The following is a 13,161-nucleotide window of genomic DNA, read 5'->3' as shown; positions in this document are numbered from 1 at the left end:
GAGGCATTAAAGTTGCTTTGGAGGGCTTGAAGAAGCCACGGGTTACATATATCTCTGGATGCATGCCACTAATACCCGTAAGTTTCATGTTAAGTCTATTTTGATTCAAGTTATGTCTAATTTAGTTCATGTTAATCCTAAATCACTTAATGTTATGTGTAAGTTATTTCATGTTCTCACTTGTAGTTAACATAATGGAATTTAGACTTAACATACAACACAACACCTTGAACTTAACCTTCTGCTTTTAGTCTTATTAATGTGATTGACTTTCGCCCATGCATTTATCTTGATGGGGGGACTGCGTCTGGGGAAGAATGAAGTGTATTTTAGGGTTTTTTTTTTCTAAAAGGCAGTCTCTTTTTTAATATAGCTGACGTGGAGGGGCCTGAACACATTAATTAAAACTTTTTTGGGTCTGATCCACACGGGGAAAAGTTGCAATCTTCCCAAAAAAAATTCTGGACCGACGATTGTGCTGAAAAATAAAAACGAACGATAATTAATGTCGCTGGATCCTTTGAAGTGAGAAATTTTAGAATAATTGCTAGATCCTCTCACCATCTTTTCTCTCGTTTTTTTGGTAGTTCATTTAGCAAAACGAATTGCCAAAATTAATGTCTTTTTTTTCCTTTCATGATTTACATCTGAAAACTTATATTCTTGTTTTGCATTTTTGGCTATTCTTAAATTGTTCGCTTGATTAACTCCAATCAAGGGCAAATTGGGCCGAATAGCCAATTATTAGCCCATAAGCACCCACATTTGTAAATTTCTACTTCCCCGACGGTTAGAGTGAGCGAGGGAAATCCCTCTTTCAAAATAAGAAAAACATCCCCCCATCCTTTTTCTTCGTAACTGTCCAAACCATGAAACTCTCCTCTCCTCTCCGTCTCTCACACACCCTCTCCTTCATCATCATCTTCTTCTTCCATCCAATCTCTTCAAGCCCTGACAACCCACATTGCCCCTCTCATTGCGGCGCCATCGACATCCCCTTCCCCTTCGGCCTCGGCCCCAACTGCTCCCTCCCTAACTTCCACACTCTCTTGCATCCACAACCAAACCCTCCTCCTCTCTCACCTCCAGATCCTCCCATCGCCAATTGGCCACCTCTGCGTAAGCTCCGCCCCCTTCGTCGCCTCCGACTGTGCCTCCGGCCGCCGCCAACCTCTCCACCATCTCCATCCCCTCGCGACCGCCGCTCCTTCGTCATCTCCTCCGATGCCAACCGCCTCTTCGCGCGTCGTTGCGACACCGTCGCCATCGTCTCTGCCAGGATCGGGGCCCGCTGCGACGAGCGGGTGCGTCTCGGTGTGTTCCGGCGGAGCCGGGTTCTGCGAGGCGGCGGTTGCGCGGAGTTGGTAGGAGGGAGTTGGTTGTTGGGGTGGGGAATATGTTCGGGTATGAGAATGTGAGTGGGGGTGGGAGGTGTAGCTACGGGTTTTTGATGGAGAAGGGAGAGATTGGGTTAGTTAGGAAATGGGGAGAGTTCAGAGAGGGGATGAGGATCGCAATGAGGTTGGATTGGGAGGTTGAAGATGACGGTGGTGGTAAGTGTTTGAGGTGTGGAGAGAATGGGTATTGTTTGGAGAGGAGGAAGGGGTATCTTTGCTTTTGTTTGGAGGGGTTTGAGGGGAATCCTTACCTCAATGGCTCTGATGGTTGTCAAGGTAAATGCTATAACCAACACGTAAGTGGATTTTCATATAATACACATAACATGATACCAATCTCATTGAATACATATTTTAAACAATGACACTCCTATTTTTAGAAACATATAGTTCATTTAATTTCTTATTTCTCCTGCGATATTACAGATATTAATGAGTGCCATAACCCCAAGACCAGCCCTTGTGTACGAGAAGCCCACTGCCATAACAAAATCCCAGGCTATGACTGCAAGTGCCCTTTTGGTAGCACTGGAGATGGCACCAAACACGGATCAGGCTGCAGAAAAATCTTCAAAATCGTCGAATCGATTCTTGGTACAAACTCATCACGAAAAAACCTTTCTCTAATCTCCTCAATGCTCAAATTTGACAGCAGTCATCCTCGATTTCAGGCGCAATTTTCTCTATTTTTTTGATGCTAGCGTGTTCGCTCTGGTTCTGCTTTGCAATGAAGCATCGCACAATGATCAAGCTCAGAGAACAGTACTTTGAAAAAAATGGCGGCCTTCTTCTTAAACAACAAGTCTCTACACATGAAAACTGTTCGAATTTTACGAGAATTTTCTCATCAGAAGAGCTTGAGCATGCGACAAATAGCTATAACACGGACATGATTATTGGCACTGGAGGTTATGGCACAGTCTACAAAGGAGTTCTAGATGACGGCTCCACTGTCGCAATCAAGAAATCCAAAGTAATCGATCAGACCCAAATCGATCTTTTCATCAACGAGCTTATAATCCTCAGCAAAATCAACCATCGAAATGTTGTAAAACTACTTGGATGTTGCTTGGAGACAGAAGTACCCATGTTGGTATATGAATTCATATCCAATGGTACATTATACGAGCATATTCATGGCACATTTGATCGAATCTCATGGAAAGATCGTCTCAGGATTGCAATCGAGATAGCTGAGGCTCTAGCATACCTTCACTCTGCAGCATCTATGCCTGTGTTTCATCGAGATGTAAAATCTTCAAACGTACTCCTTGATGAACACTACACTGCGAAGGTATCGGACTTTGGTATATCTCGATTAGTACCACTGGATCAGACTGAGATACCTACATTAGTTCAGGGGACGTTCGGATATCTTGATCCCGAGTATTTACAGACGAGCCAATTGACAGCAAAGAGCGATGTCTACAGTTTCGGGGTTGTGCTTGTAGAGCTATTGACAGGGCAGAAGCCTGTATCATTTGAAAGGGCGAAAGAGGATAGTAACTTAGCAATGTACTTTCTGTCGTCATTGAAATGTAAAAGATTTGAGGAGTTTCTTGATGATTATGTGGTGAGAGAAGGGAGGGCCGAGGAGTTTGAATGTGTCGCAGAGTTGGCTCGAAAGTGTTTGCTTCTGAGAGGGGAGAAGAGGCCGACGATGAAAGAGGTGGCTCGAGAGCTTGCAATTACCGCAGGGATTGGGAGAAGTGAGGAGAAAGAAGTTGAGGACGAAGAAGAAGAGTACAGGGGCTTGGGTTTGTTGGATGGCCAAGTTAGTTTGCCTGCAAATTTGTCTGTGACTATTGATTTAGCAAGGTAGTACTTTTGATCTTATGTTGAGTTCTGAAATTGGCTTGTATTTACATTGCATATCTTTTGATGTGCTCTTCTTTTTCACTTCTCATGCCCAAACTGCAAATTTGGATTTTATATTCCTTGGTCCCCCTCCAAACTGAAGACCAATAAACACTTATTTTTCATGCTTAGTTTTAGCTAATTTTCGGTGAACAAAGAAAAAAAAAAACCCAACAGTTTTAGGAATCGTACAGAAAACCCTGGAAATGGTATTTCCACAAGAAAATGGGGTTTCATATTATTTACAGAGATGAATCAAACAGGCCCTTATATGTACATACACTCAAGGTAAAAATACATGTTGTCCTTCTTTCATCTTTTCTGCTAAAATCCAATAACAAGCAAGATAAATAGGAAATAAAGTAGTGAGAAATTAATAAGCATGTGGACCTTTTTTCAAAGAATTTGTGCTCTTTAGAAAGGAAGCTTCGTGCCTACATTGGCAGAGAAAACGAGTCACGGTTTGTCCATTGTTGACTTTGACGTCGATACTCCAATCAACATCAACATAATTTGGACCGACCAATAACAGAGGTTTCCCTCTGGAATACGATTGCTGAATAAGTCAGCACTCAGGCCTTAACCCCGATCCCAATATCCTAAAAATAATTATCAATACTCACGCGATTGAAGAACTGCATTATTTTGGGGAGAGAAAAAAAAAACGAACTTTGATACTACATAGAAAAATCAAGCTGGGGCTTTTCTGTTGGGGAGGCGCTACAGGCACACCCTCAGGCACACTGTCAACCACACCCCTTCTCTATCTACAGTGCAGGGAGCCTCACATCAGATTTTTTTAAAAAATCTGATGTGAGGCCCCCTGCACTGTAGATAGAGAGGATGTGTGGTTGGTGGTGTATCTGAGGGTGTGCCTGTATCATTTTTCTTTCTGCTGTGGACTAGCATATGATAAATTAGATTTTCTTAAATTTGGCGATTTTTTCATTCACTTTTGTGTAATTAAATATCATTTAGTACTTCTCGTTCATAGCATCTATGTATTCGAGACCCGTGCGTAAATCTAAAATCTTGGATCCGAATTTTGATACTCTTTGATAACACCTTACGAACTATGAATAAGAACACAAATAATTTTTCCAAAATATAGCGACTTAACATGAATAGAAAAATGCTAGCTAGACCGCAAACATATATAGTATGTACAAACTCATGATTACTTACTTGTACTTCACAAAATGAGATTTCATCGTTTTGCGTCAAAGTACAAAAGTAATATAAGGGCCTGCATGGCAAGTGCCTAAGTCATGTAAAATATTGCCCCAACATTAGAATCTAGTCTCGCAAAAAGCAGGACTTGAACTTAAAAGGCGGCATTTGTTACATACGGTCCAAAACTAAACTGATTTGGATTAAAACTGGTGTTAAGAAGTTGACGTAGCGCAGAAGTGATAACATCGGAATCCATCAAGGGTGTTCTCTAAATCCACAAAGAACGATCTTCGAATCCACGAAGAAAATATTGAAAAAGAGAAATTTTATTGATGAAAAGTTATTCTTCTTTGGGGTTACATGACTCTTCTTAAATAGAAAAACAAATAAGACTCCTAGTAAGATTAGAATTACAAAAATAGAAAGTATCAAATAAGACTAGAATTACAAAAAAAAAAAAAGAATGTAACTGACATCGTCCTTGTATTTAGTATTGATTTTCTCCATTTGTTCTTTTACCTCCTTTGCTAGGACTTCTTTTGTATCAAACTTGTGTATGAATCTTTTCCATGACAAGTGTATGTAACTGACATCGTGTGGCTCTGTAGTTAACATGAAAAACTCCTCCAAATTTTTTCCTTGTTGCTTCCCATACTCTAGTGTCGATGGTATTATCTCACCATTGTTAAAATTATTGATGATTATTGCTTCAAAAAAAATTATTTCTTCCTCATACTCCATACACAATTCTTTCATTTCCTTTATCTCAAGCTCTCCACCAAGCAATGCACATATACCATCAATTGTCTCACTCTCTATTTGATCTTTCTCCTCCATCAGGACAATATCAATATGTGTAACATCACTCATAATATCATGTAGAATATTCATCTTCATTAACATATCATCATCAACATCAGGAACCTCAGGATGAATCTTGATGGTGGCAAAATCTTTCTTTCCGGGGGTGAGCGTCTTGTTGTTTGCCACTAGAGACATTTGTCATTGCTTATAGTTAGAAAGTAAGAAACGATCTCTCAATAATTTCTTCATCTTTGCCCACGTTCAAACCGGATCATTTCCTTGATGGTATCATTTTATCAGTACTTCATCCCACCATGCAGATGCTTTTTCTTTAAGCCTGTAGACCACTAATTGAAACCTCCAATGGAGTTAGGGCAGTGAAAGGGAAACTCAAACCCGAATCTCTTCTTCCTCTCTCACTCCATCTCGACACTCGGCAGAAATGAGAAACAAAAAAATGGGATTTTGAAGGATTATTGTCAATGCTCGTAAGCATCATGAATCAAATCTCTCTCACTTGCTTCTTTTTGTATTTTATCTTGTTTCCTTCACTGATATTTTTAGTTGGGAATTGGATGGTCAGATCCTTGATAACAAATCCTGAGTTGAAATCACTTGGTGCAATAGGGTTTTTACCTTGTCTAAGTTGAGAATTGGAAGAGATGATGATGGTTGTGGTGGTGGTGATGATAAAGAAGATGGATGTAGAGTCTAACTGATCAAGCTTCGCTCAATTTCAGATAAATATGTAAATTTTAGCTTGGTAGAGTTGAATTTTTATCCTCTACATTGATCTCACGTTATGTATTAACTTATTGTAACTTTTGGGAACTCGCCCGAAGGTTTGGGCTCGCTTTATTGAAATTTATCCTAATTATGTCAAATGTGTAAATTAAATAAAATATAAATAAGAAAGAAGTTATTTTCTACATTGTTTCCTTAGAATTAAAACTATTTTAACATGTAAATTAAAATTTTTAACAACTACATGATCCATTTATAGAGGTAATCTTACCTGTGCTAGTATGACCTATTTGAGTGGGGTCTACATAACTATAACTTTCCATAGTTTCATTACGCGCACACCAGACAACAACTTTATTTTCATTTCATGATTCCAATCGAATCCAAACCAAACAAAGTAAAAAATAAAAATAAAAATGATGGGTTGGACAACAACTTCTTAATTTGTGTCATAAATACACAAATTACAAACAACCACCAAACATGCCCTAAGACTATCTCCAGCAGGAGTCGAAATTTTAACATTCTCTCTCCTGCCACATCACTTTATTCCCCCTCCACATAATTCAACAATCTTCATTTTCTATCATCTCTACAGCAGGAGTTTTTTCAAAAGATTTTTACTTTATTTGGGACCCACTATAACCCCATCACTCCAACATATATACCCCACCTTATTTATTCATTTCTTTTTCTTATTTCATATATATTACTACTACTACTATTATTATTACTAATATAACTCATTTATTTATAATTATAAATTTTTAATATTTACATAAATAATATATATTATTAATTTAATTTTTGATAATATTTTTATATTAACAAAAAAACACACGATTTTATTAAGCATACGGAAAAGTCAAACACACACAAATTATTGAAAACATTAAAGAAAACAGAGGGTGTGCCTGTATCATTTTTCTTTCTGCTGTGGACTAGCATATGATAAATTAGATTTTCTTAAATTTGGCGATTTTTTCATTCACTTTTGTGTAATTAAATATCATTTAGTACTTCTCGTTCATAGCATCTATGTATTCGAGACCCGTGCGTAAATCTAAAATCTTGGATCCGAATTTTGATACTCTTTGATAACACCTTACGAACTATGAATAAGAACACAAATAATTTTTCCAAAATATAGCGACTTAACATGAATAGAAAAATGCTAGCTAGACCGCAAACATATATAGTATGTACAAACTCATGATTACTTACTTGTACTTCACAAAATGAGATTTCATCGTTTTGCGTCAAAGTACAAAAGTAATATAAGGGCCTGCATGGCAAGTGCCTAAGTCATGTAAAATATTGCCCCAACATTAGAATCTAGTCTCGCAAAAAGCAGGACTTGAACTTAAAAGGCGGCATTTGTTACATACGGTCCAAAACTAAACTGATTTGGATTAAAACTGGTGTTAAGAAGTTGACGTAGCGCAGAAGTGATAACATCGGAATCCATCAAGGGTGTTCTCTAAATCCACAAAGAACGATCTTCGAATCCACGAAGAAAATATTGAAAAAGAGAAATTTTATTGATGAAAAGTTATTCTTCTTTGGGGTTACATGACTCTTCTTAAATAGAAAAACAAATAAGACTCCTAGTAAGATTAGAATTACAAAAATAGAAAGTATCAAATAAGACTAGAATTACAAAAAAAAAAAAAGAATGTAACTGACATCGTCCTTGTATTTAGTATTGATTTTCTCCATTTGTTCTTTTACCTCCTTTGCTAGGACTTCTTTTGTATCAAACTTGTGTATGAATCTTTTCCATGACAAGTGTATGTAACTGACCCTTTGCTAGGACTTCTTTTGTATCAAACTTGTGTATGAATCTTTTCCATGACAAGTGTATGTAACTGACATCGTGTGGCTCTGTAGTTAACATGAAAAACTCCTCCAAATTTTTTCCTTGTTGCTTCCCATACTCTAGTGTCGATGGTATTATCTCACCATTGTTAAAATTATTGATGATTATTGCTTCAAAAAAAATTATTTCTTCCTCATACTCCATACACAATTCTTTCATTTCCTTTATCTCAAGCTCTCCACCAAGCAATGCACATATACCATCAATTGTCTCACTCTCTATTTGATCTTTCTCCTCCATCAGGACAATATCAATATGTGTAACATCACTCATAATATCATGTAGAATATTCATCTTCATTAACATATCATCATCAACATCAGGAACCTCAGGATGAATCTTGATGGTGGCAAAATCTTTCTTTCCGGGGGTGAGCGTCTTGTTGTTTGCCACTAGAGACATTTGTCATTGCTTATAGTTAGAAAGTAAGAAACGATCTCTCAATAATTTCTTCATCTTTGCCCACGTTCAAACCGGATCATTTCCTTGATGGTATCATTTTATCAGTACTTCATCCCACCATGCAGATGCTTTTTCTTTAAGCCTGTAGACCACTAATTGAAACCTCCAATGGAGTTAGGGCAGTGAAAGGGAAACTCAAACCCGAATCTCTTCTTCCTCTCTCACTCCATCTCGACACTCGGCAGAAATGAGAAACAAAAAAATGGGATTTTGAAGGATTATTGTCAATGCTCGTAAGCATCATGAATCAAATCTCTCTCACTTGCTTCTTTTTGTATTTTATCTTGTTTCCTTCACTGATATTTTTAGTTGGGAATTGGATGGTCAGATCCTTGATAACAAATCCTGAGTTGAAATCACTTGGTGCAATAGGGTTTTTACCTTGTCTAAGTTGAGAATTGGAAGAGATGATGATGGTTGTGGTGGTGGTGATGATAAAGAAGATGGATGTAGAGTCTAACTGATCAAGCTTCGCTCAATTTCAGATAAATATGTAAATTTTAGCTTGGTAGAGTTGAATTTTTATCCTCTACATTGATCTCACGTTATGTATTAACTTATTGTAACTTTTGGGAACTCGCCCGAAGGTTTGGGCTCGCTTTATTGAAATTTATCCTAATTATGTCAAATGTGTAAATTAAATAAAATATAAATAAGAAAGAAGTTATTTTCTACATTGTTTCCTTAGAATTAAAACTATTTTAACATGTAAATTAAAATTTTTAACAACTACATGATCCATTTATAGAGGTAATCTTACCTGTGCTAGTATGACCTATTTGAGTGGGGTCTACATAACTATAACTTTCCATAGTTTCATTACGCGCACACCAGACAACAACTTTATTTTCATTTCATGATTCCAATCGAATCCAAACCAAACAAAGTAAAAAATAAAAATAAAAATGATGGGTTGGACAACAACTTCTTAATTTGTGTCATAAATACACAAATTACAAACAACCACCAAACATGCCCTAAGACTATCTCCAGCAGGAGTCGAAATTTTAACATTCTCTCTCCTGCCACATCACTTTATTCCCCCTCCACATAATTCAACAATCTTCATTTTCTATCATTTCTACAGCAGGAGTTTTTTCAAAAGATTTTTACTTTATTTGGGACCCACTATAACCCCATCACTCCAACATATATACCCCACCTTATTTATTCATTTCTTTGTCTTATTTCATATATATTACTACTACTACTATTATTATTACTAATATAACTCATTTATTTATAATTATAATTTTTGGTGTCCAAATTACACAAGACTAATCTCTATTTATAGAGGTCAAAAAATAAAAATTATTGCTATAAAAATTATAAATTAATTTCTAGTATTTATCTCCCAAAATATCATTTAAAAATTAGGAGTAAAACAAAAAACGCCAACCAATCAAGCCTTGACACATGGCTTGATGCATGTGCTGATCACATTGAACACACGCGCGTGTGCAAGTTTGGCCCAACAGCTCCTGCAACTTCGCCACATGTCGCGTGCTGATTGGTAGGCGCCTTTAATTTTTTTTTAAAATACAGCTGCATGCTTTTTTCGCGGGACCCACACGGTCAGAAAAACTAATGGTGAAATATTTACCCCTTTGACTCCGATTTTCCATTTCACCACTCAAAAAACCACCTGCTGGAGCAACCCCCCCCTCCCCCCTCCACCACCCTACAAAAAACCACCTGCTGGAGATAGTCTAAGTGAGGAAACGGCGTGGAAAAGCTTGGAAAGATGGATTCTAACACTGAAATACTTAGATGGTACGAAAGCCAGTTAAAATATAATAGCTAAGCCGAGTGACGATGCAAAAAAAATTTCGATTCAAATGTCTTCTTATTTTCTGACTTTTAAAACCACCGATAAAAGGGTTAACGAACGGAAACTATTTTCCTCCCTCAGCGCTTCCACGCGGAAACGAACAAAAGAACTTGTTTCCTAGAAGAAAAAAAAAAAAGGAATGAAAGTATGTTCTCCCTCATTTTAGGGATTGAATTTTCCACAGCGGAGGGGGAGCCAAATTCCTGAAAATGCAATCGCTCGGCCAATAGAACGCCAGCACCAAGAACCTCCGCCATCCGTTCGACGGTACTGTAGCCGCCCCCAGGCCTCCTCCATCGCCGCCCACCATGAAACCCGCCCGCATCTCCTCCTCCTTCCTCCTCCTCCTCCTCCTCGTCCTCGTCCTCGTCCTACCCTCTGCGAAATCCAGCAGGGCTACGAGCGTGAACAACCCCCAGCTCAACTGCGCGCCTCCTCCAACTCACCACGTCCTCGGCTACGCCCTGCAACTCCCTCCCTCCTGCCCTCCTTCATTCTCCTTCCGCCCTCAGGCGCCCCACCTCCAGTCCCCCTCCCTCCTCAACTCCCTCCTCGTCCTCCAACCTCACCCCTCCTCCTCCGACCCGCCTCCCGCCAACGGCCTCGTCACCCTCCCGCGTCACCTGCCTCCTGCTCGGGAGCCCTACTACCAGCCACAACGCGACTACAGGATCAAGCCACGGGCGAGACTACTTCGCCATCGCCAACGACACCTACCATGGGCCTCTCCACTTGCCAAGGCCATGATACGACCAGAACCCCTCTCTACGACCCCAGGAGGCTGGCCGCTGGGACGAGCTCACGTGCCCATCGCTGCCGCTGCCGACCCCGAGCAGAGGAGGGCCGGGGCCAAGTATCTGCTCACCTACCTGGTCACCTGGCGCGGGACGGACGACTGCCCACCATCTCCCAGAGGTTCGGCGGATCGAGCAATCGGCGCCGTCCTTCCTCGACGGCAACTCGCTGGCCTATGGCGACGTCATCTTACCTTTCCCACCCTCCTGATCCCGCTCGCGCACGCGAACGAGCAGTCGGTTCAGGCACCCGGCCGCCGCCGCCGCCTCGGCGGCACCGAGAAGCGCCGCGCCTCGGTGAAGAGGGGCGACGGGGTCAGAGGCGCGTTCTTGGCTAAGAAGTGGGTGTTTGTCGGGGTTGGGATCGGCGCTGGTTTTGTGGTGCTGTGCGGGCTTTTGGGCTGGTACTATTTCTGCTGTTTCAGGCTTCGCGGCCGCCAGCTGCTCGGTGATATGCCCGTTCAGCAAGCGAAGAAGGCGGGCGTCTCCACGTCCAGCGAGTACGGAGCCTTATCGGGCAAGGCTTCGACGGGCACGTTTATGTCGAGCGAGATCCGCGGGTTTGTCGAGGCTCTGGTGGTGTACAGGTTCTCGGATTTGGAGAAGGCGACCGGGTTCTTCGCGGAGGATCACAGGATCAGAGGCTATCGAGCGGTGATCAATGGGGACGATGCTGCGGTCAAGAGGATCAATGGGGATGTGTCGAGCGAGATCAGGATCTTGAAGAGGATCAACCATTCGAATGTCGTCAGGCTTTCGGGTTTCTGCGTTCATGAGGGCAACACCTACCTCGTCTATGAGTTTGCAGAGAATGGAGCTCTATCTGATTGGCTTCACCATGGGAAGGGCTCCGTTGATCGCGTGCTCAGTTGGAAGCACAGAGTTAGAGTGGCTTATGATGTTGCAGATGGACTCAATTACCTTCATAACTACACTGATCCTCCTTATATACACAAGAATCTGAAGAGCAGTAACATTTTGCTCGATAGCGAGTTCAGAGCGAAATTGGGTAATTTTGGACTCGCTCGCGCCGTAGAAGAGGAGGAAAAGGGCCTACAACTAACTCGACATGTTGTGGGTACCCAAGGATATATGGCACCCGAGTATCTTGAGCATGGGCTCATAACTCCCAAGCTAGATGTGTTTGCTTTTGGTGTTATCATACTGGAGCTCTTATCGGGGAAAGAAGCTATATTCGCAAAGGATGGGGACAATAAGGGAGAAGTGCTGTTATGGGCGTCGATAAGGGAAGTGATGAAAGGCGAAAATGTCAGGAGTCAGGTTAGAGATTTCATCGATCCTTGTTTGGGAAACGAGTACCCTTTTGATTTGGCTTTCGCGATGGCTGAAGTGGCGCTGAGATGTGTGGTGGTTGAGCCTGGATCGAGGCCAGCGATGGCTGAAGTGGTGACGTCCTTGTCGGCGATATATAATTCTACATTGGATTGGGATCCATCGGATGTTGGAAACATGAGTTCTGTGGTTCGTGGAAGGTAAGCAAGTTTTAATGTTTGGATGAAAATGGGAGATTAACATGTCACAGTGTGCATGCATCCCATTGAGTTGTTCATATTATTAAGGAGATAGGCGTGGCTTGCTGCTGGAACGAGATGCACAATATACAGGAGATTTTTTGTGATTCTTTTCCGAGGTGGGTCAGGGCTTTTCTAATGATTATATTGGTGTCTGTATGTTTGGAAAACGTTGTTTGTGATGGTATTGTAATCTTGTGTGTGTTGTTTTGGCTGAAAACTGTGAACAAGCTACTCATTCATCTATTCAATAAAAACTTTGCATTCTATTTATCTGAACGAGTTGTTTCTAGCCTATACGTATTGGTTTTTCTCTTAGGAGCCATTTGGTAGCCTGCAATTGGACAGGTTGTGACTATTGTTGGATGCAACTGAGTCCGTTTTACTCTGTTGCAGGAGTTTGTTTCGTTGCAAAGCACTGTCGCCGTCGTGACAGTTAAATTGGTTGCCACAATTAGAAATTTCTGCAAATTATTTTTCAGCAGATAAAGCTACTTATGAAGCTTCATGTACTTGCATTTTTTTGTTTCTGCAGGCTAAGATATATTTCATTTATTATACACGACAAACTTCACGGCATGATTAGTGCCGACTGTTATCATGAGATAAACAGCTTAATCAGGAAAACATACCAAAGCATATTTGGAGATGATTTCTGTTGATTCAATACCTAAGAAAAATTTATGAA

At 40.6% G+C, this 13,161-nt stretch overlaps 1 protein-coding gene across 1 annotated transcript; it reads left to right on the top strand.

Annotated features, from left to right (window-relative positions):
* LOC109829220 (protein LYK5-like) lies at nt 2,110-12,746 on the top strand. Its single transcript, XM_020396385.1, has 2 exons — nt 2,110-3,215; nt 10,386-12,746. The coding sequence occupies exons 1-2, from the start codon at nt 2,125-2,127 to the stop codon at nt 12,436-12,438; spliced, it is 3,144 nt and encodes a 1,047-aa protein (XP_020251974.1). The 5' UTR covers nt 2,110-2,124; the 3' UTR covers nt 12,439-12,746.

Source organism: Asparagus officinalis, chromosome 1, assembly GCF_001876935.1.
Source record: "Asparagus officinalis chromosome 1, Aspof.V1, whole genome shotgun sequence".
NCBI classification, from domain to species: Eukaryota; Viridiplantae; Streptophyta; class Magnoliopsida; order Asparagales; family Asparagaceae; genus Asparagus; species Asparagus officinalis.
The sequence above is the reverse complement of the archived record's forward strand: the minus strand, read 5'-3'. Positions and strand labels throughout refer to the sequence as shown.

Excerpts from the sequence above, each read along its gene's own strand:
- LOC109829220 (XM_020396385.1), top strand. The coding sequence starts at position 2,125 with ATGAAGCATCGCACAATGATCAAGCTCAGAGAACAGTACTTTGAAAAA. Across the intron at positions 3,216-10,385 it reads GTGACTATTGATTTAGCAAG|CACCAAGAACCTCCGCCATC; the intron begins GTAGTACTTTTG and ends ATAGAACGCCAG.